Here is a 26805-nt window from a genome sequence, read left to right as displayed (position 1 = left end):
GGGAGAGTTGGATATGTACGTTATCCAATGAGAATCTGAGGAACGGGTGAAAAAGAGAAAGAGTGAGATTGATGAAGTAAAGGAACTGAATTTTCAATCAAACCGAGTAGTTACACAGACAGTACAAACAAAATTTTTTTAGTTTTTTTGAAATTGTGTTTTAATACTATTCGAATAACTTTTACTTTAATTACAGTAGATTTCAAAATATATATGTAGCTTCTTGAAATAAATAAATAAATAATTTATTTCCTATTTACTTCAAGATAATGAAAAATTTTAAACTGTAAATAAAATATTACTTAAATCAGAACGAAATAATTGTCTAATTTTCCTCCGTAAATCAGTTTTATTTTAAATTAATATACGGAAGTGAAGCTCTGTGGAAATGTCAGAAAAAATTTTTGTAAAAAATGTATTTCAAAAATAATTCGTGCCTTTCTTATGCATTTTTATATAAGAATTTAATACAGCTGTAGTAAGTAATTTGAAAAAATCTTCCCTTAAAGTGGGGGAGAAACCATATTGAAACAAAAAAATATAATAATCTTTAGGGTTTTAATATTTTCATCTCTTAAAATATTTTGAAAAGAATTCATCCTCAGCTAGTAAAGAATAAAAAAAAAGCTGACCACAAATTTTTTATTCTTTCCTCGCATTGGTTATTTTTTCTTATATAGTGGATAAATTAACAAAACTTTTAAAAGGTTAAAAAAATGGATATTTTTAAATTATGATTAGCACCCCCAACTCCAATATTGTCCCTAAAATATCTTTTTTATTTGGTTTGCTTGCACTACTACTACTGTGCCTAGGAAGACATTTAAAAAGATTTGGTTAAAATAAATATGCAATAAATAAAAAGATAGTTTATTTCGATTTGGGAAAGGGGGAATTATTGGAGCAATTTTTTTTTTTTAATGGTTAATATAAGCATGAACGCTTTTATTTTAGCTTGATGAGGTTTATACATTTTGAGAAAATTGACCCCAAAAATCTATTTACTTCACCCCCTGGAGATATTTCTCCTAATCGTTTTCCAACATATTGCTTGACATACATGAATTTCTACATAATTTCATTAAAATCGTTTTATACACTGAAAAGTCATTAACCTTCAAACACGCTGACATGCATATACATATACCCTGGGTCATCAAACGTCGATAAATGCAAAAAAAATAACCGTACCCCAATTTTTGACTGTTTACCATACTCTCCGTCTTGCAGAAAAAGAGAATGGAAATCTTTGTTCACCATTAATAATACTGTACTAGTTTTTACTTCCGAACTCAGTAAAGAAAGTATTGTGATCGCGAAAAATTTCGGTTTTCAGGTTTCAACGGAAATATCCATTTTGATTAGTTTCAGCGTGATGTCTGTACGTTCTTATGAATCTCGTATAACTCAAAAACGATTAGTCGTAATATGTTGAAATTTTGGATTTAGGACTGAATACGAAATGGACTGCAGTAATAAGCCCTCATTGACAGCTTTTCAACGATACATCTTAAGTGGTACTTATTTTCATTGGTTCCAGAGTTATACCCAAATTATTTTAATTAATGAAATATTTGGATTTTACAAGATGAAGGCACACCGGTTTGAATCAGATTTTATCTCCCTTTTTTTAAACTTTTTTTTAAATTTAAATATTTTGATTTATTAATAATTATATTAACTTCGGATTGTAAAAAAAATTACAATAAAAAATATTCAATAATAATAATAAAAAAATTATTATAATATAAAATATTATATGAAAAAATTATTAATGAAAGTTGATTAAACATTATTAATGAAATAATAATAATTTAAAAACATAAAGGGACTTTTTACTCTATCCTAATATAATATTTCAGCTAAGACTGTTGAATTAATAACTTTATAAGTATTTTATGTTTGATAAAAGCTAATATTTTAGCAATTGTGTAACTGTCCACTTTATTAAAAGAATTGGAGGATCGTATCTCACTTCCAAATGAAATAAGTTTAAATGAAGTGCAGCAAAAGTTTGTATATGTAATTTAATAGGCGTATAAGGAAGTCATGTGGTCCCCACATCAGATTTTTTAATTTTAATTTTGTTCATAGATTTATATTTTTAATTACACCCAAAGTGAACGTGTGAATTAAAACCTTTTTCATAAGAAGTGGGTTTATCACACTCCCCCTCCCACAAAATACATTTTAAATGAATAAATATAAAATAAGATATTGCCTTAGAGGATTGGTCATTAGCTCCAGTTATTAATCACGATATTCGTAATGCCGGTTAAGGGAATAAAGAGATTCATTAAAGAAAAAAAAATAATCCTTTTACTTCATTACATTTCTGTTACCATAGTAAAAGATTTCTGAGATAAGATCTATATACCGATCATCTAACCTAATCTGTAAAATAGTTAATATCTTATTATTAAATTATTATAATTATAATAATATTTTTTATTATTGTAATCAGCTTAAATTAGCATGTTTAAGCTATTTTTTTATTTTTTTGATTGTTTAGCTGTCAATATGGAGATTTTAAATTAAATTGTCAAAATTTAAAAAAATAAAAAACATACCCTTCAAGAAAAAAAAAAAACATTTCTTATTATTCAAAATATCTTGGTCCTCTGAAACAGCTGAAGTGCATTATTCTCGGTTAGTTGCTGACCGAGAGCGCTACGCTTAGACTAAACTGCAACAAATTTGCAACACGAGTTACAGCTTAAATTCCTCACGAGTTCGTACTTATCTCATTGTAGAGGTATCATGGTCACACAAGAATAGAAGTGGTTGTAGCTATAATATACAGATTAATTACTCCGATCATGGACATATTGGTGCTATGACAGTAGTTTCTTCATATAGTCATGCTCGAAATTGGAAATGGGAACCAAAAAGGCCCTTTTACTCGCTCAGTGTGGCCTCTAACAACCTAAACTTTGCGATTAATCTTACAAAAATACAGATTGAAAATAAAGTCGTTACTATGGAAATCGATGATTACTGAAAAAAATATTTTTGAGTAATAGGACAATTATAAATGCAAAAATAATAATAATATTGGAAAATTAATAATTTTGGAAATTTTTCATTGGAACTTTTGACTCCCTACCCTTGAAATCTATCGAAATACCATCGAAGAAAAGAAAGAGTATTGGTTAGATAACTCCTACGGAAAAAAATAGCCTTCCGTGCATCGGAAACACTTTAACAACGGGAGCTTTGTCTACAGCATGAACGTATCAGAGCGTCTACGTCAAGAACGAGGGAAACGTTAGAGAAAGTACTTTTTGAAGCTTTAATTGTTGTTTATCAGTACTATTCTCACAACAATGAGGATAATGAACACACTGGTGATCAAGTGGCTGGCAATTTTCAAATAAAACCCCATCGGGTTGATCTAGTGGTGAATTTGTGATCCCAAATCAGCTGATTTCGAAATCGAGAGTTCTAAGGTTTAAATCCTAGTAAAGCCAGTTAATTTTATACGGATTTATTACTACATCTCGGATACCAGTGTTCTTTAGTGGTTGGGTTTCAATTAACCACACATCTCAGGATAAGTTAACCTGAGACTGTACAATACTACACTTCATTTACATATCATCCTCTGAAGTAATACTTTACCGTGGTTCCGGAGGCTAAACAGGAAAAGAGAGTTTTCAAATAAAAATATGATTAAAATATTTCACCATTGTTCAGTTTATGAATAGTATATTTCGCTATTAGACTGCACATATTTTCTTATTAATAGCAGTCAGTAGTAGAAGTTTATATTTATTAAATGAGTATTACCGTTCTTATTTTTAGCTTAGCAGAAGCTAATCTAGAAGTATTATTTTTAATTAATATACATATTCTGTAAAATAAATTACACCAAAACAAAGATATTAATCGATTATTTTTCGGTTTTATAAATAACCATTTCTGAGAAATCCTCTTGAAAAATTGATTGATAAGTGGAAAACCGTTAATCGTAAAAAAAAATTATTAAAAACTATTCCCAAGTTTTTAAGAAAATGTGTAATTATTTGACACAACAATATTTTTATGGAAATTTTTTTTGCACTTTTCACTTGGGAATAGTTAGTGTAAAAATAATCATTTTTTATAAATTTACTTCAGTATTTTTAATAAAAAAATTAATAATTAAACTAAATTACGTAGATTAAAAGAAAAAAGAATTCATAATAAAATAAGATACTCTCAATTTGAATACTTTACTAGAGTGACCACTTGCTGCTCTGCAGCGTTATTATAACTTAGTAATACTATATTAAAAAAAATCGATTTTACAAAAGTGTCACCCATTTACAAAAGTCTCACTCCCAAAACCCTTGTTTTTCTCATTCCTTTCCTATTACAGGTAAAATAGTCAGTCAAAACCTACGTCGGACCAGTCCGAACGGATTGAAAATAGGTCTTCATATTCCATGTTTAAAATCTATTTCCGGGCTGATTATTTTTCTTTATTCTGCTCTGATGGCCCGCAGATATGTCATCAGGCATCCAAAAGTTTTCAAAGTTTTTTGTGGAATTCTCAGAGGGACTCAGTTTGGTACCCGATGACGCATGATGAGTGTTTTTGGGTCATCCCGAGCAGAATATAAAAGCATCAGTCCGATGTCCAGTAGAACGCACACTCGAATTGGAAGGTTCCAGCCAAATATTTTTATTATATAAGGTTTTATTTTAAAATTTCAAAACTACTGGTAAAAATTTAACTTGAATGTAATCTGTGTCACGAGTTATATTTTTGAATTTCACAATCGTATTTTCTTGCCTGTTAGATTTTTATACAAAGAAGATAATTTTCCAAAATTTTTAACTTTGAACCATGAAAAATATCTCTGCTATATTGGTAAACTAATTACTTTTCAAGTATTTATTCAGTAAACAGTATCTTTTCCGTTTATCTTATCACGAAAAATTTTTCATGTAAAAATTATAGTAATTAGTTTTTTTTTAAGAAAAATTTAAAAATATAACTTGTTAAATTATGAGTATAATTTTTCATAATGATAATTTATGAGCCACCAATTATAATTTTTCTATTTTTTAACGTACTTTATCATTTACCTTTAATATTCAAATAATTTATCTTAGATAAGAAGTTATTAGACAACACGATTACCTGCAATTTCCTACGTCATTAAATTCTTTATTCTGAATCTAATATAAATATTTTTATAACGAAATTCGGAATATTTTTTTATTTTTTAAAAATAAGCCGTTATAACTTTATACAAATATACCTTTATTAGGATTTGAACCTTAGAACTCTTGATATCGAAATAATTTGATTTACAACGATTAATTGATCAAAAATTAATTTAAATGTCAGGAAAAGATGTTTGAAAGTGTATGTTTGGAGTGTCGCTTTATATGGAAGTGAAACTTGGACAATCGGAGTATCTGAGAAGAAAAGATTAGAAGCTTTTGAAATGTGGTGCTATAGGAGAATGTTAAAAATCAGATGGGTGGATGGGTGGAAGTGACAAATGAAGAGGTATTGCGGCAAATAGATGAAGAAAGAAGCATTTGGAAAAATATAGTTAAAAGAAGACACAGACTTATAGGCCACATACTAAGGCATCCTCGAATAGTCGCTTTAATATTGGAAGGAAAGGTAGAAGGGAAAAATTGTGTAGGCAGGCCACGTTTGGAATATGTAAAACAAATTGTTAGGGATGTAGGATGTAGAGGGTATACTGAAATGAAACGACTAGCACTAGATAGGGAATCTTGGAGAGCTGCATCAAACCAGTCAAATGACTGAAGACAAAAAAAAAACGATTAGTTATACCACTAGACCAACCAACGCGGTGAGTTATTTTAAATATTGTTTTCACGCTTTTTATTGCATTTTAATACTCATAATATGAATTTTTAAAGCATTTTAGAATCGGTAAATAGAATACAGAACAGGAGAAATTAACTTATCGACCTCAACTTTTCAGTATTTTAATTCATAATTAACCACGATTAAAAAAAATTGTGTATAAAATATAGTTAACTGAATTTTATTAGACTATATTTATAACCTAATCAACATAGTGGAATGGTATCGTATCTGCCTTTCATTTGAAAATTGTAGGTTTGAGTCCTGGTAGGGCATGGCATTTTTTTGCATGGCCCCTATAGATTTACTTAAATTACCATCCAGTGGCAGCTCGTAGCTAAAATTAGTGGGGGTGTTGTTGCTCCAGAAATTTTTTTTCTGGGCCTTTTCAAAGCCATAGTTAAAGTTTTCTGTAAAAAAAAATCAAATAGAATAGCTGGAAGCAGGGATAGTAATTTAATTTTACACTTTATTACATTCAAGAATATGTTACACGGTTTTTAAGCACATTGTGATTAAAATCCTTATTCGATTTAACCGAATAAATATTAAAATGTCCATGCAGATATCATTTTTTCGTATTATTAGATAAAAACTTAATAAAATGTCCGCTTAAAAACACTATAGTCCAATGGTGCTTAATTTAAATTTTTATATACACAGAAACAAATACATAATTAGTTTCTACTAATTACATTCTCTTTTGCCCCTCCAGCGTGTTTTTGGACAGATTTGGCAATCAAAGAGCCCTTGCTTTCCGCCATCTTCTGATCACTACTGAAAAAACAATTCACTTTTATATTCCTTCTAGCGACTAAACTAGAAAAGAGAACGAACAAGGAATGTTCCATACAGAAGCGGGGTAAAAATAAGCCAGGGGGTATACGCCAGGGTCGGTACTGCGGGAGCGACAGTACTTTCTCTCCCTCGCAGCCTCACGTCGCAACTTCCTATGTGCGCATGCGCACAACAGCCAACAACATGCCGCCGGAACTGTGAAGCGCATAGTTCCATACAAATATTTTTGTATCTTTTTTCATAAACTGAGGGTTGGTTACTGACATTAAGCTTAAGTATTATATATTGTACAATTGTAAAGAAAGATTTAAAGAAAAAATGAATCATTATATTAAATTTTATTGATAATATAAAGTGGAAATAGAGGGTGCTGCAGTTTCACAGTGCCTGTATGCGAGCCGCCACTGTTACCATCCATCGGCAGTTGTTACAAAATTCCATCCGGAATAAACGGAATGTAGAAGATAGATTGCTGTTTGTTGTTTTCATCTTCAAGTTAAATGTGAACATTCACCACATTTATTCATTGTTTCATGGAAATAAATTCTACATATTTTTGTTAAAAAAAAATTAATGTATATGTATTATATTAATTAAAATTAATGGAAATTTAATTAATCATTCACGATTTTAATAGAATTTTTTGTAATGACTATATTTTTATTTTATAGTATTTTCATATTTTTAGTTTAATTTTTCCATTATTTTTTCCTCGAAAGTATTGTTCACGCCTACTATTTCGTTACTTGTTTATTTCACTAACGACTGAAGAGAGAGAGCTTAATAATGTTGATAACGATTTAGTTACGTACATGTAACTAAATTTACATAAAAATATTGTAAATTTTAGTGACTGTAATAGTTTTCAACATAATAAACAAGGGAAACAGCAATGAAATAAATCAGCAACAAATTCGAACATTTGAGCACAAATCCTGGTAATCGTTTCTAACGAAACTAAATTTAGGCCCACCGGAATTTTCTTTTTGAATTCGGTTCCTTTTAATGCTACTAAAAAAGTTTTATTTTGTTATTATATCTAAATATACTGTATTTATAACAGGATGCTGCATGTGGTAAGAAACATTATTGGTAGAAGAAGAACAACAATGAAATGAATAAATATGGTTATGGAGGAAGTGCGCAAGAGAAAGGATGTGGTTAGTGTAATGGAAGAGAAATGGTTCTTAGATAGTGACAGGTGAAGACATTTTGTAAAAGGCCCAATCCGAGAAAACTTGGATTAAAAGGGAACTAACTGAAGATAATACGGTAGTGCCATCTATTGTCACATCATAATAACCTTCAGTATCTTTCCGTGTACTCTTCCTCTAGTGATCGAGGCGGGTATTTTAATAAAATTTATCTTTGTTTACGTGTTTTACCTGTTTTTATAAAAATTTTTATAATCATGAGTTTTATATACGATACTGTCATGAAATATAATAATTTTTGGCTATACCTTTTTTGTTCGTGAGTATTTTCCTGTTTTTGAATCAGTGTTTTTTAAAATAAAAAAAGCGATTTGGAAAATATAGAATTAAGAGAATTTGAGCTTCAGGAAAGGGAAGAAATTGAATTTTGTGATTTTTCATTTAGTGAATGTGAGGACATGATGTCAAATGACAATAATAGGAATGATGTGTTCAGTGCTGATACTGATCTTCTGATGAAAAAAATGCGCTAATTAATCTCAATTAATTAAAAAATAAATTCATACAAGTTTTAAGATTTTTTACGTTCAAATACCTGAATGTTCATTTCAAATATAAATAATACTGATATTATGTTGTATTTAACAAATATAGTACATCGTTCATGCAATAATAATCATTATTATGCATACATAATGATATATGATTACAGTATTATATATATAATATTCATCTGCAGTATACATTGCATAATGATTGTAATATACTGATTGGATATTATTATTGAAAACAATCATTATATATACTCTACCCTTTGGACCCGGCCCAGGTCGCTCAGGTGAAAAGATCCTTGCCCTTCTTGAGCCATAGGGCCTACCCCAGGGCTGCAGAGCTCACTTCGTTCGCCATTACCGTCTTGCCAGGGGGCCCCGCCCCCTGGATCTCCGCATACTACGCTACGCTCACCATTCCCGCAGAGCCCGCTTTGGTCGCTATTCCCATCTAGCCAGAGGATTGCGTCCCATGAACCCCCGCAGTATTCGTTACCCTCACGATTGTAAGAATAATACTGATAATATAAGATAACAAAGTATTCAGGTATAGAAACTTAAAAAAGAAACTAAATTAAATTACAAAAGACACAGTAATAGTAACTGAAGTACACACGCTTTTGACGACAAAAAATTCATATTTATTTCAGAAATATAATAATGAAGTAAAAGGACTAATTTTTTTCTTTAATGAATATCCTTAATTCATAACTTCATGCCCAAGAGGGCTAGGGGCTCGGTCTGTGTCTTAAAACCTTCGCTGGGATAACAGAATGTATTCTGCAAATTTGAAAGCAATTTTTTGGTTGGTTCTCGCGTGATGCGATAACAAATTTATATACATAATATGAAAGAAACATGTAAAAAATATTTTTAAATTCAATTTATACGTTTTTTAAATATTTTATTATATATACGATATTTCTTATTTTAAGTTGGGGTTAACAACTTGAAAATTTAAAGCCTGAACATGAAAAAGTAACGCAGGTAATTCGTGAAAAGGTAAAAAGTAATTCGTGAAAAAGTATTTAATTTCTGTAAAAATTTGATAGTTTTGAAATATTATCAGTTCAACTAATTAAAAGAATAATATACTTGTGTATAAATATATTTTATGCGACAAATAAAGATTTATGACTTTTTTTATTATGGTCCTACATTCTTAAACGTAATAAATAATAAATAATTCGCTCATTACCTCTTTAACTTCTTATTTTATTTAAAATATATTTGTAGTAGATTATCATGGTTGCCAAAAAGCCTTGAAAAATTAAAATCTGACGATATATACCGACAATTTCAGCATTAAAAAAAAAGAATTAACACTAAATAAAATAACACAGCTATGTGCACAAGACTGATTTGTATCCCGCATTTTACGCTTGATATTTATTCTCTTTGTTGATACCTATTCAGACTGAAGATCTGATTTTAACCCCTTTATAACTACCGTGTTTATATGTGGGCTCTTTTCACTAGATCTATAAGCTTCAACGGAATGGTTGACAGTGTTTTTCGTAGTCTGTCGCAGGTAAATTGAGAATATTGAAATATAATCGCCATAAATCTTATAAATACATTTCCAGACAGAATTTTATTTTACATAACATCTAGTAGTGTTAAAGACATCCGATCTGGAGTTTCATTTGAAAAAAACAGTCCTTTATTTCAGAGAATGTATAACTAAATACTCACTCTTTTAGCTAAGTCTAGTTGTTTATAAATTGTATTTGAAGAATGTAAACTTTCATCTTAAAACGTCAAGGGTGGGGAGGCTGTACAGCAAGGTCACCTCTCAGTATTTAGAGATTTCCTGTAATTAAGGTCGTATTTTTCTTAGGTACATTTGTTAACAATTAAAAAAAATTGTAAAATTTTTTTTTGCAAAATCGAATCCGCACTCCAAAACGTTTTGTAATAGTCGCCTGCTATGTTGTGACGTCACAGGTGATCGGTAGTATTAAATAAATGAACGATATTTAAAGTTTAACAAAGTAACTCGGTCTGGCTGGATCTCGGAACTCGATTGCCAGGTTGACCTGGTGCGTTCAGCCTCGCGGCTACACCAGCAGCCTACCGTACAAGCAAAACTGTTCTATGCAAGTTGTGAAATTCATTTAGTTTAGTTAGTGCCGACTGTCACCGCTAGTACAGTCACACCCATGCTAATTAAATACGGTATGCGCGCGCGCTTTATTTAGAATCATTGAATTAAATAAACGAAAATAATATTATATTTAAATAAAATGATAAATATTTTAAATTAAGTTGTGTGTGTATGCCCTACATCAGAAACAACCTATAGTTGTAGGACTTTCCCGGAACGTGGTCTTTAGTCTCGTTTCGGGTGTGTTGTCAGCTTTTCAAAAAGTATGTTATTGTGATGAGAACAAAAAAATACCGCCTATTACGTAGTCTGACCTTTATCGCTTCCCATTAAAAAAACCATTGTACCAATCGAAATTAAATTTGACAAGATTGCTTATTCTATTACCATCATCCCTTAAATTTTAGGTACATGTTTCAATCGTTCATGAGCTGCTATTCAATTTTTAAAAAAACGGTTTATTTCTGTTCTCATCCGACACAGAACCACGGGTCATTTCTATTTTATAAAAGTTACTACTAACCTGGTTTTTTTTTTGATATTTTCATGTATAAAAAAATAAATTGTGATGAAATAAAAATTGAGATAAAAATTGTGATGAGAAGGTCAGTTCGTTTCCTCGGCTTTTTACCGGTAAGTTTGACATTACCGAAACTATACTATTACAAGTTTCAGATAGTAGATATCGTCTTAGATTTTTTATTTTATTTTCCTTTTTTTAGTGATTCATCTATATACTAATTTTCCTGGATTGTAATTAAATAAACGGCGAAGTTTTTTCTATAGATATACAGCTGAGGAAAAGTGCCGACCTTACCACTATTATTCTTAGTCTATTTATTTAATTACCTTAATTTTCTTTATTTAAAATGTTATTACGATTGGCGCAGGAATTTTTTTTAGGTAGATTTCATAAGAAAGCTACCTATTGTAATGGGTACCATGATTCGATTTTCGGAAAATTTCGACATATGTTCGCGTTTCATCGTGTACATTCACTTCAAAAGTTTATATGTTATATATATATATTTCGCATTCTTGTGGACATGATAACTGCCGTAATTTTGCGCCGGTCACTTTCAAATTCATACATAAAATATAAAGACCTAAAATCTCGGTCGAGTTTGTAATGGGAAAAATCGGACCATGAGGTGGAAATGGGAGGGCTTTTTCGAAAAAATAAACAATCGCTATAACTTTCTTATTAAGTAAAATATCGAATTCGTTTAATGTTCCTACTATTCTTTGGATAAGGGCCAAGTGGTGAAAAAAATGGGGTTTCAAGGACAAAAAAAAATCATAGTTTCCTTAATAGGCACAGGAATCATAAGGAAGTATTGATAAATTTACCAATATCTTGTAGTCTAATGAGAAAACGTAGTGTCCGTAAAACATGGAAAGTAATGTTTGATACGAGCTCGTACAATCCAAGTTCGCCTACCCCTGTTTTGCCCCGGTGAAATCTACTTCCACCTTCCGGCGTGCCGAAAGAATTTTTTTTTTTAATAGTAAGCAGTTAAAAGTCAAACTACGTGAAAGAAAGCTCAGAAAAGGTGCCTTTTTCCGTTTTCACCGTAATAACACCGTTTAAAATGTAGTTTAAAGCTATCGTTTAAACCAGTGCTTCCCAAATTTTTCCGAGTCGCGGCGCCCTTTTTCAATTAACATTTTTCCATGGCGCCCTACCCTAAGTAAAAGTATGACTTTTACTTAGTAAAAAGTGACTTTTACTTAGTAAAAAGTGACTTTTTACTGGAGTAAGAGATAAAAATAAATAATAAAATTGGTGTATCTACTTTTTTTACTTTATTAACATAAATTAATAATTTTAAATGTCTTGGTTGAATTAATTACGAAGCTTTTTCAATATTTCGCGGCGCCCGTGGGAAGATGCCGCTGCTCCCCGGGTTCCGCGGCGCACGGTTTGGGAATCACTAGTGTAAAACATTAAACGCAATACAAATATATAACAGATGGAATAACTCGTTTTGAGATCGACTGGATAGTTTTTTATTTTACAAATCATAAAATTCTAATATATATTATTTCTGCGTCGAGTAAAGTTCAAAGTTAAATAAACCAACCAGTAATGGTCCGTTGTCTGGCTTACTAGTTAGTTTTATCAAGTAATACGTATACACATATTGATGTACGTAACAGAAAACTTCACTTTTATTATTATTATTATTATGCATGTATTTTAGACCTTTATATTCAGAATATTTAAAATTTAAATAGATTATTAAATAACAAGCTATTAATTTTTAACAGACGGCATTTAAAATTGTTGACGACAAAATGATAAACTGGTTCGAATGAAATAAACACTATAAGAGAGTTAAACATGTAACTTAATGTACCATCTGCCACAAACAGCCAAAGAACACGGATCATTTACTCCATAGAAAACAATACAATGAACAATGTTACAGAAAAAAAATAGGAAAAAAATACAAGGTTATTCCGATAAAAACATGTCCCATGACAGATTTAACTCAATTTTAACTTGTTATTGCGTAACATGTTATGCTACATTAATATCTTGTACAATCATATTTTTTTTATTTTATTCATAGTATATATATATATGATTGTGTTGCATGTGAGATATTATAGAGTGAAACATAATTTTATAAAGAATAATTAATGCCTCTTTCAAATTATGTTGGTTTATATTTGCGAAATAAAATAAATGAAATTTAATATATACGTATTTATTTTAAAACTCAACCAAAAAAAACAAAAAACAACCCAACTGAAAGAAAAATAATGTGCTATATTTAATGCGGTTAGAAATAAATATTACATTAGAACAAACAATATTAAGATAACATTTTTTTTATAACAAATGCTAAAAGTGTCCACCATTTTCATCAATGCAAGCCTTTAACCTTTTTTTCATATTTTGTATTCCAATTTCACGTAATTCTTGAGTTAGTTGGCTTTCAGTTCTTCAATGGTGAGTGGAATATTTTTGAATACACAACCTTTAAGATATCCCCAAAAAAATACCTTCAAGAGAAAAACAGGTGATTTACTGGCCTTAAGCCAGTCGATATTATTGTTTCATCAAAGAAATTTCTGGTGACATGTGGTCCCATCTATTTGAAACAACGAATCTCTCTCATTTAATTCTAAATTTACAATAAATTTCGTTACAATTTTTGGGTAGAGGTCTGCATTAAGAGAGTTTTCAAAGATTATGAGGCTTGGAAATTGTACATCACACACCAATTATTGTGGGTGTAGAGTTCATGAAAGAATGATATGAGGATTGTTGAAGCTCCAGTAGCTATCATTCTGATTGTTAACGTAACCACTGAAATGAAACCAAACCTCATCCGTGAAAAAATGCATTATACCAGCATATTAATATTTTCCGGAACAAACCGTTTAAACCACTGAGACGATAGTGGAGCCTACCAGCATAATAAATCGGGTGTAATTCATGTGGTACATGAAACCGGTAAGATTAAATAGCCGGGTAGCTTTAAAGCAATGGCGGCTCGAACCTAAAATTAGTAGAAGTGCTGCTCCAGAAAGTGTTTTTCTGGGCCTTTTCATGGCCGTGGTTAAAGTTTTCTGTAAAATAAAAGAACTGGAAAAAAATTAATCAAATAGAATAGCTGGAAGCAGGATAATAATCTTATTCTACACTTTTATCCCATCCAAGAATATGATACACGGTTTTTAAGCATTTGGTTAAACCGAATAAATAATAAAATGTCCATACGGATACTATTTTTTAGTATTATTAGATAATAACTTGATAAAGTCCGCTTAAAAACACTATAGTCCAATGGTGCTTAATTTAAATTTCTATGTCACAAAAACAAATACACAATTAGTTTTTACTAATTACCTTCTCTTTCGCCCTTCCGGCGTGTTTTTGGCCAGATTTGGCAATCAAAGAGCTCTTGCTTTCTGCAATCTTCTGATCACTACTAATAAACAACTAAACCACTTTCATATCCTTCCACCGACTAAACTAGAAAAGGGAACGACAAGGAAGGTTCCATACACACGAGGAATAAAAAAAAACTACCTTCTACCAGCACGCCAGGGTCAGCACTGCGGGCGCGACAGTGCTCTTTCTGCTTCGCAGCCTCGCGTGCAGCTTCCTATGTGCTCATGCGCACAAGAGCCAAACACCCCGTCACTGGAAACGTGAAGGAAAACGTGATCGGAAAAGCACAGGTCCACTATCACTGTTAACAGTTGAAGTTCTGGAGGATATGAAACGTTTGATTCGCTCACACAGAAAATCGCTCAGAAAGTTATTTTAACAGTTTGGGCTTTCACTATCTACAACTTTCAGAGCTAGTAAAAAATTTCAATCGCATCGATGTCGTTCAAAAACTGAAAGAAGTAAACCGCGGAAAACGTTTACAGTATTGTCGTCGGTTTCGTTCTCTTGTTGATGACATCGGTATTGAAATTTTGGATCGTGTTTATTTCAGTGACGAGGCATGGTTTCATTTGGATGGCTACATTAACAGCCAAACCTGCCGATTATGGAGCGCTAAAAATCATCACTCGTTTTACAAACGACCATTTCACGCACGTAAAATTGGCGTTTGGTGTGCTGTCTCCCGGCGTCGTGAAATAGGTCCTTTATTTTTTGGCAAATCTGTAGATGGTGTGGTTTGTCGCAACTTTAACATGACAATAAACTGTTCGATTTACACGAACGGGAATTTCGGTTCCATCATTATAACGCAACGTATCGTACTGTTAAGGAAACGCTGGATATGTTAAACGCTGGCCATTGTTTGATATCGACAAGGTTGTGGCCTCCAAGAGCCCCAGATGTTACACCAGCAGATATTTTCCTTTGGGGGTTATTTAAAGAGTGTATGTAGTTTTTAAAAACAATCCTCATTCACCTTGATGAATTGAAGGCTAACGTTGAAAGTGAGTTTTCAAACATTGCGAAAAGTGGCTGCAAATGTTATGAAACGTGTACGAACTTGCATTGGGTTCATAGGAAATCTTTCTGAACATCTATCGTTATTAAAGGAAATTTGAATATCGTTGTATAAGTATTTTATTAACATAAATATTTTTGTAGTAAATTCACGTCGTCAAAGGGCTTGCGTCCTTTTTGAAACACTTGTTACCTTAAAAAATGTGAAACTGTTTTCTTCATTTTCTTAATAAACCTGATAAAGGATTCTTGTAGTCTTAAAAATAGTTCAACTCATTATATAGGAATACTTTGTAAGTTCCGTGATAGACTGCATATATTCTTTTTTTATGAAAATTAGTACACACACACACACACACACACACACATATATATATATATATATATATATATATAATGTGTGTGTGTTATTTATATAACAAACTATTTAAATTGGGTCATTTATAGCTATTTTTATATGAATATTTCTTTTTTTCATAAAAAACATAATTGGTACGTCTTGCAAAGTTAGCATCATTAAAATTGTGTACTACTTTTCTTCTTTTTTTTTTTAACTAAAATCTTCTTGTAACAAGTACTGCTTGTTGCTTGCTTACTGGCTTCTTTACATTTAATCGTTCCCCTGTGAAGTATTTCCCTTTCCTTACTATCTGTTTTTCTCGTACTTTTTTCTCATTATTATAACTTCTTTTTTTAGTACTAAATAATTGTTTTTTATTTTCCTTACCGTCTTACAGTTGTAAAGCATTTATTAAAATCTTTGTCATATATATTTTTTTTTTATTTTCATTTTACGATGCAAATGTATGAGTCTTAGTAATGAACTCCAGTATATTTTTTATTATATTATATTATATATGTGTGTGTGTGTGTGTGTGTGTGTGTATTTAATGAATAAAAAATATTGTTTTTAATTACTTTTGTTAACCGTTCTGTAAACGAAATACCACCCTATGTTAATTAAAACAAAAATAAAATTCATATTATTTTAAGGAACGCATATAAATTTTCTAAATAAGTATTTCCTTCATCAGTTGTTTTTTTTTTAATTTTAGATTTTCGAAAAATGTATAAAAAAGAATATTAGGAAGATATTCATTTATATTAAATCGATATAATATTAAAAGAGTTAACAAATTTAGCTATTTGGGCACAATTATTGAAACAACTACACAATTAAAATTAAATCAAGAACTTATAAATCGAAAGGAAATTGCATTAAAATTAAAAAGTAATACCTTGAAGCACAGTGATTTTTAAATTTTGATAAAATATCAAATATCCTTTGACAAAATATATTAAATATGAAATAACATTTTGATAAAATATCATACTTTTACAATGTACAATCTTCTAAATGAAGACGTGAACACTGAACTTATTTTTTTTTAAAAAGGATTAGGAGGTAGAAATCTTTAAAGGAATTTTAACAATGTCTAAATAGCATTGAACAATTGAAAGCCGAAATTGAGAATGCATTTATTGTTATTAGAAAGTAGCATTATAAGACCATAAATGTGCCACTTTTTACTATGAATTTTTGTTATTTTCTCGGCAACACTATAATCCCGTCTTTATAGAACTTTTGTGGTTTCTGGTCAAAAAATTTGTGACACGTGGTTTTCACAGGCCTCTTTTGAAACTAACTTAACAACATTCAAGGAGTTCTGCAGAGACAAATAATAGTCTGAAGGTGCCAGGCCCAGGCTATACGGTGAATAGATTAAAACCTCCCAGTCAAGTTCACTCAATTTCTGACGGGTCGTTAAAATGTATGCGGTCTGACGTTGTCAGCGTGGTATACGATAACTTTCTGTTCACCAGTTCACTTTGTTTGTAATTTGGTGCCGATTTCAAAATTGAAATTTTAAAAACTTGCAATAGTATTAATTTTTAGTTTGTAATGAATGTTTTTAGGTTCATTTTTGTATTTACTTTTTTTACCTTTTATAAACAAACAATTTTTGAGAGATTTGTTTGTTGTCCATTAAATGAAGGTATATTTAATAAATATTGTAAAATATATTTTTTGTTAATTAATCGATGTGAAATGGTTAAATACTATTTTTTTAAGTAAACATTTTATTTTTTTTATAATATTTATTTTTTATACGTAGTAGGATTAAAGTTAAGAGTTTTTTTTTTAATTTATATAAAATTATAAGTTTATTTGTTAAAATTATTTTAACTTTTTTACTCTACAAATATCTCTGTATAAAATAAATTTACAAAAAAAATATTCTGGTTTGTATATATATATATATTCTTCTGTAATGTGTAATAAAATATGGCATTCATACCCTACAGATAAACAAACAATAATGGAATAGGAATTATTCTCACGTATGTTATCATTAAAGGAGTTTTTTTTTTTTTTAAATTGCCAATAATTACTTCATCCTTTTAAAATATTTACGCATAGATATTAAAAGTAATTATTTTGTTTTCTTTTCCATTGTTTAAATGTTTTATATAATCAAATTGTTTTTTTAAAGAAAATTTCATGGTTATTTTTACTTAAAGATCAAGGTTGTATTTTTTTTATTAATAATTTAAAGGTATATATAGTTAGTACCTTATTTAATTAAATCCTAAATTAGTTTATTACAATACATGTTAATGATCATTTTAATAAAAGTTTTCATCAGATAAAAATTTACGATTTACAAAAAAATTTATTGAAATTTTTATAAAAGGGTACAAAATTGTAATCAATTAACAATAAAAATCGTTAGTAAATATGATTACTTAGTATTTTCTCTTTCTTATTTATTTATAATTCAGTTAGTTTTTTTATAAATGTAAATTTTTGACATTTTAAAAGTTTTTGGTACGTTTGAATACCATAAATTTCCAATTCTATGTAAACACGTTATACGATGTGATACATAGAATTGGAAATCATCGTATAACGTGTTTACAAAGACAGTTTACAAAACAGTTGGTAAGAGAGTTAAGATACTTAACTCTGTGATAACTTTTCATCAATCGTTTGAGTAAACTTGACTTGTTTATAACTTCAACGTCTCATTTTATAATGGTGAGTCCTCTTGAAGTTTGCGAATTAGTTGAACAATGTGCAGTCATCAGTTTTTGTTTTTTTTTGCTTTCCAAAGATGAAAAACCTGTTAAAATTTACTCTCGTATGACCAAAACATATGGAAAAATTTTTATGAACCTCAGAAAGTTTTACAAATGGATAAAAAAATTTAAGACGATCTAACTTGAGTGACTGACAATACCGTTCTAGACGTCCGATTGATGTTTCACCTCCTGACTCTCCATCCAAGAAAACTGACGGATTACAGTTGAGGTTATAGCTGAAAAATTGTAGTAAATGTCATAACAGTTCATAATATTGTCACCAAGTAGCTCAAGAAGTGTCAAACACTACGCAACACTACTAAGCGCAAGACGAGTTCCAAGAAAGTTGACAGATCCACCATAAGGAGACAAAACTTCGCATATTCATACAGGTGGATGATGATTTTTTTTTAAATTATTCTACTCTGCGATGAGATATAGGTTCACCATTCCTTGTACGCCTATTAAATTACACAATTATTTTTTCAGATATACATAATTTTTTTTTTGTAAATGAAAAGTGCGTAAAATTTCATTTCTTTAATAACTGATATTTTTTCATATTTTTTTTATTTTTATTTTTATTATTGAATTATTATTTATCGTAATTTTTTTTTACAATCAGAGTTTACTAATTATTAAATCAATATATTTAAATTAAAAAAAAAGTTAAAAAAAAGGAGATGAAGTTGATTCGAACCGATGTGCATTTCCCTTATAAGATCCAAATATTTTTCCAGTGAAAATAAGTACCACTTATGATATATAGTTCAGAAACTCTCAATGAGGGCTTATTACTACAGTTAAGAAAAAGTCCAAAATCCAAAAGAAATTTGGATTTTGGGCTTTTTTGAACACTTTTGGTTCAGTCGATTGCAATCAAAAGAAGAGGTGCGCAACTAGATGTTAAAACAGTCCTAAATCCATAATTTTAACATCCTACAGCTAAGGGGGCACCCCGGTGGGTGGCCTCTGGGTTGGGCCAAGCTAGGGGCGCAGGCTGCTTCTACGGCAGCCTGAGGCAATTGAATTATATCTAACCGGCGGGAACCAGTTGCCTTAGGGATGTTAAAAAACAAAATATTGCCAGCTTAAATCAAATTCATCTGACAAAGAGATTTTTTAAATTGAATTAATTTCATTTCTCCATTCATTTTAATTACTAATTATTTTAACATAATAACAATTAAATTTTGATTGTATCCAACCCGTAAATCATTTTTTTACGTTTTTTAAATAAAATATTATTATTTATTTTCATTTATAGTCATAAAAATGCCTTTTAGATAATTTAATTGAAAATTATTATTAATATTTTTTAAACGTTAATTTTAATAATTTCCCCGAATAATTAACTTAAAAATGAATATTTACTTTACTTAATTGCAAAAGTGGATAAAACTGATAATTATTCCAAAATACAATTAACTAATAGATTAAAAGAATAATTTATTTAAATTATATACGTATATGACTATTAATAAAAATAAATAAATTTCTGCGTTGTAAAAAGTAATACAGTTAGCCAGGTATAATATTTTAAATAAAATTCATTTATAATATCAAAAGGAAATAATATCATATGAAAATACTGTATTATAATGATGCTTTTTTAGACTGTTTGTAGTCTATGCTACTATAAAACCACACCCCTTGTAATATAAGACCTTTTGGGCGCGGCTGTTATCTATTTGAATCAACTAATAAAGTTGTTTACATTTTGGTTATTTGTAAATTTTTCATTGATTTACTTTATATTTTATTCGTTTTAGTTTTTTGTTTATATTTTTATTATTTAACCAGGCCCAAATTTATCTTTTTTTTCAGAATTCTAAGAAAAATGAGTAATTTTTTTTAGTTCTATCTGAATATATATTCAGTGGGCGGCACATCGAGGGACAATAAAGGCGAATCTCGGAGCACTAAGCCCCCACAATATGGTCGCGATGATGTTTCGGTATCTGAGCAACTGGGAAATGTGGCCCAATTCATCGGGGATATTTTCAGGGCCAAGTCGGTCAATCTGGATAGTCCTGAGCAAGGAGTAAACTATATTGCAGTCTTCTTAGGCTTGAATAGGAGGACTCGGCCCGAAGTATGGCGTAAATCGGTTCGGGGCTGAGTTCTGGTAGAAAGTGGGGTGGGTGGTGTTAGCCGGTAGTCTGTTGATGGCGGTTTGATAACACCACCCTGAAATGCGTAAGTGCATTTCCACCCTCTCTCCTCTCCAAAAAAAAGAAATTATTTTTTTAAAAGTGTTTGTATTAAATAAATTAAGACACGTACTTTTCCGGCGAATATAACTAGAATTATTACACTATCCTGGAAACAAGTACATTATCTTCTTTTTTTTATACATATGTACATAAATGTGTTACACTGACTGCTTTTGATCTTATATCTCAGGACTCAGGATTGACCAAACTAATTATTTTCATATTAGGCTCAAATATTTCTATACAATGGGGCATTGATAATTTTTTTTTTTTAATTTGTTAAGGGATTGGAGGATATCGCGATAAAACCGATTTCTTTTTTTAGAGAAAACTTTATATAAGAAAATTTGTTAACTATAATGCATATATAAATAAGAAAAAACTTTTCAAGAAATCAACTCCCACCTCTTAAAATTGAAATATATATATATATATTTACTTTTTTTGGTTATTTTGCTCTGCTTTCCTTCAATTTAAATATTTTTCAAAAAAATTTAGTTTATGTAACATATTTAGAGCTATCAAGAAATGTCTGCATTTTTTTTTTAATTATAAAAAAATGAGTAAAATTTTTGAATTTTTTATTTTATTTTTCCCTCTATTGAAGGGGTGTTAGATTTAGAGAAAACTTTACTTACGCAAATTTGTTAAGCTTAATTTATATATGAATATATTAGAAAAGTTTTTCTTAAAATTGATTCCCTACTACTAAAAATATATATAGTATATAGTAAATATATATTTGTACTCTCTTAATTTTTGTTGTGAATGTTTTTTTTTAATTTTTCCTCATCACTTAAAGTGCTATTAAAATTAAAGTAGCTTTGCAAACGTATATTGTAATTTCGATTCAAAATGATAAGCAATTTTTTCATTACTTTCATAAAAAGGTGTGCTTTATTTATTCAATATTTTTAAACTATTCTCTTTTAAATTTTAGTTTTTTTGTTAGGGATCATTTCTTTATAAATAAATGTTTTATAGAGTTTCCTCACACAGTATGGAAGCCCCCTAAAATCAAAAAACGGTTTTATTCAAAATTTGGGAATTTTGATTCATTGCCTTAATTTATTTTGGAATTTTTTTTTCTTTATCTAAATCTTATTTTTGCAATACTTTTTAATTTCTAAATGTATAAAGGAGGTTGTAAAACTTTTTTTAAATTATTCTAATAATCTTAACTGATCATAACGCATGGAATTAAAAGCTATTTTAATAACTAAAAATTATTTTTAATGAAGTAATTGATAGAAAATAAACGTATATCTAAGATGTTGCAAGCAACATATGATTTGAAAATGGCATAACTAAGATCAGATTCATTAGAAATTATTTTAACATTCACGATATATTTAGTAAAATTAAAATTAACCTGAAAAGTCGTAATAAACAAAAATTTTATACTATCCGGAGTTATTTAACCCAGATCAGTATCGATTATATTTACTACAGTAATAACAGATTAATAATAAATTTGTTATTTAACCTTAATGGGAACCTTAAATAGACCTAATGGGAAGAGGAATTTGGTGTGCCCTTTGTAGCTTTTTATCCAATTCTTGAAATATTAGGTATAAACATTTCTAGAAAATATATTGAATTTAATGATCAAAACTTTGCTTTTATGCAAGATCTAGTAAGTTAGGTATGATTTAGTTCAAAAATTACACCTGTGTTTTTAATCATGATAATAGTATGTTGGTTTGTGGATTTTGTGATATGTGTGTGTTTTGAGATAATAATAGGTATGTGGGTATTATTTATTCGTATTTTTTAAAATGTACTTTTTATGTATTTTTTCTAATTGTAGATTATTTTTTATATAAATATGATGAAATACTTATTGTTACTACCATGGAAACGCTTGCAATTTTCCCGTATTTAGGTGTTAAGTATGAGTTATAAAGTAATTAATATTAAAAAGGCTGCAACCAGCTTAGATCCCGGGATCTTTGTCGAATCAACAGTTTCGACAAAACTGTTGATTTACAATACATTTCCGTAACTTTCTTTTTCTGTTTAGCCTCCGGAACCACTGTAAGGTATTAAATTTGGAGGATGAATGAGGATGATAAGTATGAGTCTAAATGAAGTGTATTTTTGTACAGTAGCAGGTTGACCATTTTTGAGATGTGTGGTTAAAAGAATCCCGACCATCAAAGAACACCGGTATCCACGAACTAGTGTTCAAATCCGTATAAAAGTAATTAACTGCCTTTACTAGGATTCGAACCTTAGAACTCTCGACTTCGAAATCAACTGATTTGCGATGACGAGTTTACCACTAGACCAACCCGGTGGTTACATTTCAATGACTGCAACCTTATACGAATTTGTTTGTAATTAATATAATTTAATACCTTTTTTTTGTTTTGTTTATATAGGCCGCGAAGGCGGAGTGGTAGCAGTATAGTTGTCGTTGATGCAGAGCCGGTTAAAAAGCAGCCGGACGATAAGGAGGTTGTCGACAAGGAGAGTGATGCGTATGGCAACATGATGATGATGATGGCTGCTATGGATAATGGACCCCACCGTGAGATGGCCGTCGATGTACCGGAGTCCTTTATTGCAAGAAGCAAAACACCACCAAGATATCCACCTCCTCGACCGCAAGCAAGGATACAGGTAAATTTCGTAATTTTATTAAATATACAATTCTCTCATTGTTTTTTTCTTAATGTGTCAGTAATGATCTATTTATGTTTTTAAGTAACTTTTTTTTTGAGAGCTGAAATATAAAGTATGAAAATATATTTGAAATCTGGTAAATACTTAGGTATTTACCTATTTATTATTATCTATTATACGAGTAATAATAGGTTCCCTTATCCCAGACATCGACCTAAGATCTTTTACTATTAATCTATATACCTCGAACCTCCCACGAACTTCCAGGACATCTTCTACTGGTGAAAATAATGAAAACATATCATATAAACATAGGTCTGGAAACGCTTGGTTTTCAAGTAACGGCGAGCCAAAGATTTCACCCGGATTTCAGATCTTCTAATAAAAAGAAACCCTACTGTAATTTTTGGAATCCAAATTAAGGAATAAAGTTGGTGGTTTCGAATGTAATTTGAGCTGGGAAATAGATTAAAATAGGTCCAAAAACTGTTACTCCAGTAGTTTTTAAATTATCCGACGTAAAACAATTTTATTTTTTACGATTTTGGTACAATAGCTTTGTTAAATGACTAATAAATGCGGAAGATTTAGTAATAAAAGTTGAAGAGAATTTAATTTTGAGAAAATTGTTGTTAAATACAGCCATTAAAAAGTAATGACTTTTGAAGCAAAGCAGACGATAAATGAAAATTGTATTATTCTTTCTGTACCTAATTAAAATTATTCTTAATATAGCCAAATAAATAAATAAATAAAATGATAACAGAATAACAAACCTCATTTACAGCAATCGTTCGAAATTCCCTCCTTCACAAAGTAGACAGCACTATACCCGACGTAAAATATTTCGGGCCTCATCTCAGAATCGTTTCAAATAAATTCAATAGCATTTCGTGTTTCAATAACATTTTGTGGGTATACTATCGTTTTCATATGGCCCCAAATGAAGTAATCTAGTGATGTTAATTCAGGTGATATGGTGGCCAATAGATTGGTCCACCACGTTCAATCCAGTTTAAGAAATTAACATTCAAGTGATTTCTAGTTATTAAAATGTGGCGTTGTACCATCGTTCTGGAAAATCATTTGCTAAAGAGCCATTTTCAAGAAATGAACGTTTACATCTCCCTAAGATTTTCACTGAAACCAAATGGTCCCAGAATTTTATCATAAATAATGTCACACCAAACATTAATGTAAAATCTGTATTAGAAACCAAGGTACCGTGTAGATTATCTTCTGATGAAGCCACCTTCTATGAGAAACGGAGAAAATAGTCATTTATCAAACGAAGATAATCTACACGGTACCTTGGTAATTAGTTTCTAAAATTGAACTTACCTTAGCAGCGTTCTCTACAAGCCAGTGACACAAGTTTAACCACTGAGGATAATTTGTTGGCTGCAAATTTTGAAACTTGTGCAGGCGGAAGGGATAAAGATTTTGTTTCCGTAGGGTGAACCATACTTTGTTTTCTGATAAAGCGACATGAAATTTGCCTTGTACTAATGCCTGGGTTACGTGGATATGCCAAATCTTACGATGATTAAAATCTTCATCAAATCTTCATCATTAACACGATGATTGGCGTTCAACAGAAAACGGACGTTAGTAACGTAGAAAGAGATTGTTAATTTAAATCGTAAAGTTATGTGGTATTTAAAAAGGTAAACTTAACAAATTTAAATGTTATGATTTATAAATTAAATAAGTTTACCTTTTTAAATACCACATAACTTTACGATTTAAATTAACAATCTCTTTCTACGTTACTAACGTCCGTTTTCTGTTGAACGCCAATCATCGTGTTAATGATGAAGATTTGATGAAGATTTTAATCATCGTAAGATTTGGCATATCCACGTAACCCAGGCATTAGTACAAGGCAAATTTCATGTCATCAGCAGTTTTTCGACGAAAATCAGTACAAGAAGGAGTTTCATAATTTAAGTCACGTGTTTTTTTTTATGTTCAAACCTTACACTATCAGATGTACTGATTTCATTGTTTCCAATATTTTAGTCATTTTAAATTTGTAGCCGATTCTTCTGTAGATTTTCTCTCTTATAAATGGAAGATTTTTTTTTAAATAACGTTGTCTATATGGACAAATGATGATGCTGTAATTTCTCTTTATTTATCGTTACTTTAATATTGGATTGGTAAAAATTCGGTTTTATTTTTTATTGAAATTAAAAGTAGTCTCATTCAGAAGTTCAAGAAAAGATTACGAAAACAGAATAAAAAGATAAAACTAATTAACATTTTCGTGATCCATAGAGATTTAAGTCAAGTTCGTCAGAAGCTGATTTTGGCCCTTTTCGTTTCCTACAAAAGGTTTTTTTTTCAAACGGGTGAATTTTTTATTTATTGACCCAACCTATATTTTAAATTATATAAACAAAATAGATTGAATAAAAATCTAGTAAAAATATTAAATATGATATTTTTTAAATTCTTTTTGTCGTCAGCACCATATGAAGATAATTAATATCCATTAATTATTATATTTCAGAATTATATTGGAAGATTTCCTGTATACTTTCTTGCTCTAATTATAAACAGTATATTGTACCCGGCTAATGTAACATAGTTACGGATCCCTAAACTGTAAACGTTTGCTACAAATCAATTTTATATCGGGCGTTTAAATCATGAGTCTAAAGTAAAATCATGATAACTGTGCTTAATTTTACGCTCATGTAGCATTGTTACGTAAATTCAGTCTAACCGTTTGTACTTTCGCGTTAGCAGTTGAGTAATATATGTCTGAGTATATGATAAGTGTATTAAGAGAGATATTTGTGTCATTCTCTATACTTACCTTAAAATTGTAAGAAATAGCCTATGTATGTGAAACATTACACGTGTTAACGTTGAAGTGAAGCCAATATACAATCCAATTAGTGCCGAATTCCTTAACATGCTTAATAACTTTCACGTGTTTTTATTATTTTTTATTTTATTATCACCTCTATATTCTAGCTGAGACATATGTGCGCTCCCAAATATATATATAAATTTATAATAAAATGTGCCTTCATAGATTTTAACATTGACAATATGTAAATATTTTAAATTAAATTTATCCAAAAAGGCATGAACTAACAATGAAAAATTCTAAACCCCTGTTTATACGAAACATTGTGGTAAAACAATAATAATAATCTCTTTCGTTTGTACCAATAAGCTGATAATTATAAATACGAGCCGAAAATCACCTCACAGAGCTGGATAATATGTTCCAAGAATTCGTATGTTTACGATTCATTCGACGTAACGTTAAGAAAATCACTTCTTTGCGCTCACCAAATCGTCTATTAGGCACCTTAACGCTTGGAGAAGTAATTTCATATAAACTTCAACTTCTTGTCCTGTAAGAACTCTGGAATTTGTTGCAGCATCATAAATCTTCTCCTCATGAACTTTATTTTAATATAAAAAATATTAAGAATTCACAGAGGGTTACTTCATTTGCAAATAAATGAACTGGCAGTATATTCC

General features: G+C 29.9%; 1 protein-coding gene across 1 annotated transcript in view; it reads left to right on the top strand.

The window, feature by feature from the left end:
- The window catches only part of LOC142331720 (protein PALS1-like), a 651443-nt gene that overhangs the window by 481271 nt on the left and 143367 nt on the right, over positions 1-26805 (top strand). Inside the window, exon 7 of the mRNA XM_075377757.1 lies at positions 23058-23298. Within this exon, the coding sequence (XP_075233872.1) occupies positions 23058-23298 (241 nt within the window). The remainder of the gene's footprint in view (positions 1-23057; positions 23299-26805) is intronic.

Source organism: Lycorma delicatula, chromosome 10 (assembly GCF_047948215.1).
Source record: "Lycorma delicatula isolate Av1 chromosome 10, ASM4794821v1, whole genome shotgun sequence".
NCBI lineage: Eukaryota > Metazoa > Arthropoda > Insecta > Hemiptera > Fulgoridae > Lycorma > Lycorma delicatula.
The sequence above is the reverse complement of the archived record's forward strand: the minus strand, read 5'-3'. Positions and strand labels throughout refer to the sequence as shown.